The following is a 3,473-nucleotide window of genomic DNA, read 5'->3' on the forward strand; positions in this document are numbered from 1 at the left end:
TATGATTTTCCTGCCTTACGGCAGCAGGGTGGCTCGTGGCTCGCGGCTTGGCTGGATCCTGCGTGGATTGGGCTGTGTCAGAACTTGTCACTGCCCAAGCACATCTCACAGCCAGGCTGAGGAGATGTCTGGGGGCTCTTACCCATGGGGAGCTTTGGCAGGGCTTCCTGTGCAGCCACAGCCAGGTTGGCAATGAAGCCATGGCCAGCTTGGGAATGCAACCACAACAAAGCTGGGAATGAAACCATGTCCAGGTTGGGAATGGAACCACAGCCAGGCTGGGAGTGAGCCGTGTTGTTGTGTGAGTTTGGAAGTGCCACTGGGCAAGGCTGGGTGTGTGGGCCATCTCCAGGCTCGGGCTTACAAGGATATTTATTTGGGTTTCCCTAAGGAGAGTAGCCCCACGTTGCTGGGAAGTGGTGAGCCTCAGCTGGATGTACTTCTGGAGAGTTCTCCTCAGGGTATAGCAGGGCTGGCCCTGGCCAGGCTGGGGTCCTGTTCCCAGCCCAGAGCAGTGTGGGCAGGGCTGTCTGTGCATCTCTGTGCGGTCATGGCTCTGCAGAGGCTCCTTTCAGGAGGTTTCCTTGGAAACCTGACAGCCAGCATGAGGAGGGAGCATTCCAGAGAGAGCTTCAGCCCCAGTGGTGACCAGGGCACAGCGAGGAGAAGTGGCTCTCCCCGGGGATGAGCTGCCCTGGCTCGGTGTGGGGAGCTGTCACAGCTGCTGTCTGATTCCCAGAGACGCTTTTCCCTCTGCTGTGAGGTGCCTGCAGACCCTAACCCAGGGCTTTGTCTTTGCAGGAGCAGGAAGATCCAGATCCGAAACATCCCTCCCCACCTACAGTGGGAGGTAAGAAGTGGCTGATCCTAAAAACATCCCCTTCATCTCCTTCTCCAGCCGCATGAGCTGCGCTGCTGGAGCACATGGGCTGCACCTGGGCCACCCTTTAACTTCCCAGTAACCTCAGGAGGGAGCCTGAGCTGGGCTCCAGCTCCTGCCTGCTTTTGGGTGGCAGGGCTGGGGCCAGCTTGGAGTGCTGGGTTGGCTTTGGGATGATGGGATGCAGGTGGGTGGTGCTGGAGGGTGTGTGTGGGTGGAGTGAGCTCCTGCCCTGCCTGCTTGGGGCCTCACCTGCCCTGTTTGCTGCTCTGTCCCCAGGTGCTGGATGGCCTCTTAGCTCAGTATGGCACGGTGGAGAATGTAGAGCAAGGTAAGATGGTCCAGCATGGTCCTCATCCCTGAAAAATTCCCAGTGCTGCTGCCCAGCTCTGCCCAGGCTGCAGGAAGCCCACTGGGATGAAACCTAGTTGGATAACCAGACCAGCAGCACTGGTCTGAAACGGGTTTTGGACACAAACCTTGCTGGTGGAGGTGGGGCCACCTCTCCAGTGGTGGGATGATATGGACCTGGGAATGCTCCTGGTCCCTGAAAAATTGAAAGCAAAAATGAGCTGAGTGTAGCTTGGGATCCACTGGTGGGTCAGGGATTGCATTCTGCTTGGATCCTGCCTTGGATCCAGCCCAGTGCTTGTGCTGGGGGAAAATACAGGGTGCCCAGGGAAAACACAGGGTGCCCAGGGGAAAATACAGGGTGCCCAGGCATACCATGGGGCAGGTATCTCCCTCCCCCCATCCCAGCTGTATCCCCCCTCTGGAGCATGCTGAGAGCAGCAGTGACACTTCTGCCACCCCTGCTCCAACTCTGCTTCTCTTGCTCCCACAGTGAACACAGACACAGAAACTGCCGTTGTCAACGTGACCTACGCCACCAAGGAAGAGGCAAAAGTGTGAGTGGGGGTTGGTTTGGTTTGATTTCACACCACACCAGCTTTCCCAAGCTGTCCCAGGCATCTTCCAGGCTTCTCTAAGCTGTCCCACCACTGGGCTGTCCTCTGCCTTCTCCCCTGGCATGGCAGATGGGGTAGTACAGATTATTTTGGAAGTGGAAGCATGGTTCCAAATGAAATGTTTTGTTCCTGTCTTGTAGAGACCTCAGCCCTGTGCTGGACACCAGCCAGTAAGTAGTGAGCTTATTATTATTAGTGGCCAGGGTATTTTATATATAAGAGCAAGATCCCAGGCCACAAAGAGCTTTTGTGGGTCCATTTGTTGATGGAATTTCTACCAGCTTCCCATCGTGGCACTGGATAAGTGAGGACAGAGATGGGGACAGTGATCTGCTGGTCCAGGAGGGCAAAGGAGAATCCCTCTGGTGCCTCCAGCCTGGCTGGATGTGCTGTGGACCACAGATAAACATGACAGGAGTGTCTTAGAATCATGGACCCACAATGGTCACTGAGTCCAAATCCTGGTCCTGCACAGGACAGCCCCAAAAATCCCACCATGGTCTGGGGAGTTGTGGCAATAAAGGAAGACAAAGAGTTTCCCCAGCACAGCAGTGCTTAATGCTTTGGGATAAGAGGCTTTTTTGGACTTAGGAAAGGGATGCAGGAGTCCTCATAGGATGTGGAATTCAGGCCTGGCAAGGAGCTGCTTGTGATCTGTCAGCAGCAGCAGTGGGATGTGGTAGGAGCAGGGAGAGCTGGAGCCAAGCAGGGTCATGGCAGGTGCCAGCATGGCCAAACATCACAGCTGAGGAGGGGCTTGGGGGATGGAGAGTCCAGGTGCTGCCTCCCAGCCTCATCCAGCCGGGAAGGGAGTTCCAACAGAGGGGGCACCACGTGCTGCATCCTTCTCCCTGGTGGCTCAGAGCTTCTCCGTCACCTTTGCCATGTCCAAAGAGCCTGTGAGACCAACCCCGTGCTGCCTGGTAGCTCCAGGCAAGGACTTTGCCCAAGGACTTTGAAGGGGCAGGTCCCTGGGCTGCCATCCCACCTCTGCTGGGGGGAAAAGTCATGTGCCAGCTTTGGCGTGACCCACATGGAAGGGGATGATGTCCCACCAGGTTATGGGGCTTGCTCCTGGTGGGAAAAGTGTGGGCCTCTGGCTTCCCATGGCCACATTCTCCAGACTGGGGAGGGAAGAGGATGCAGGTTGGTGGGAGTGCTGGAGGGAATCCCATCCCCAGGGAGCCCCTCACCACGCCCTGCACCTCCCTGCCTTGCAGAGCAATAGAGAAGCTGAGCGACCAGCAGTTTGAGAACTATTCCTTCAAGATTTCCTACATCCCGGATGAAGAGGTGAGCTCCCCTCCGCCCCCCCAGCGATCCCGCCGCGGGGGCCACTCTTCCAGGGAGCGGGGCTCGTCCCCAGGGGGCTCCTCACAGCCCAAACAGCTCGAGTTCCCACTGAGGATGCTGGTGCCCACGCAGTTTGTTGGTGCGATCATAGGAAAGGAGGGCTTGACCATAAAGAACCTTACTAAGCAAACCCAGTCCAAGTAAGTACTTCCAATGGTTTTGTTTCCTTCCCCAGGGTGCTGTAGGTCCCAGCTCGGGTTCTCCCTGCACTGGGGGCTTTGGAGTGCCAGCCACTGCTGGTTTCTTGGGGTGGTGGCAGAGCTCAGGTGCTG

General features: G+C 57.0%; 1 protein-coding gene across 1 annotated transcript in view; it reads left to right on the forward strand.

Moving 5' to 3' along the window:
* Positions 1 to 550: 550 nt before the first annotated feature.
* Positions 551 to 3,473, forward strand: part of IGF2BP2 (insulin like growth factor 2 mRNA binding protein 2) — a 12,357-nt gene continuing 9,434 nt past the window's right edge. Inside the window, exons 1-5 of the mRNA XM_031060309.1 lie at positions 551 to 644; positions 774 to 850; positions 1,160 to 1,211; positions 1,725 to 1,788; positions 3,069 to 3,341. Of these exons, the coding sequence (XP_030916169.1) occupies positions 551 to 644; positions 774 to 850; positions 1,160 to 1,211; positions 1,725 to 1,788; positions 3,069 to 3,341 (560 nt within the window). The remainder of the gene's footprint in view (positions 645 to 773; positions 851 to 1,159; positions 1,212 to 1,724; positions 1,789 to 3,068; positions 3,342 to 3,473) is intronic.

The sequence above is a fragment of the Geospiza fortis genome, unplaced genomic scaffold (genome assembly GCF_000277835.1).
Source record: "Geospiza fortis unplaced genomic scaffold, GeoFor_1.0 scaffold118, whole genome shotgun sequence".
Classification (NCBI taxonomy): domain Eukaryota; kingdom Metazoa; phylum Chordata; class Aves; order Passeriformes; family Thraupidae; genus Geospiza; species Geospiza fortis.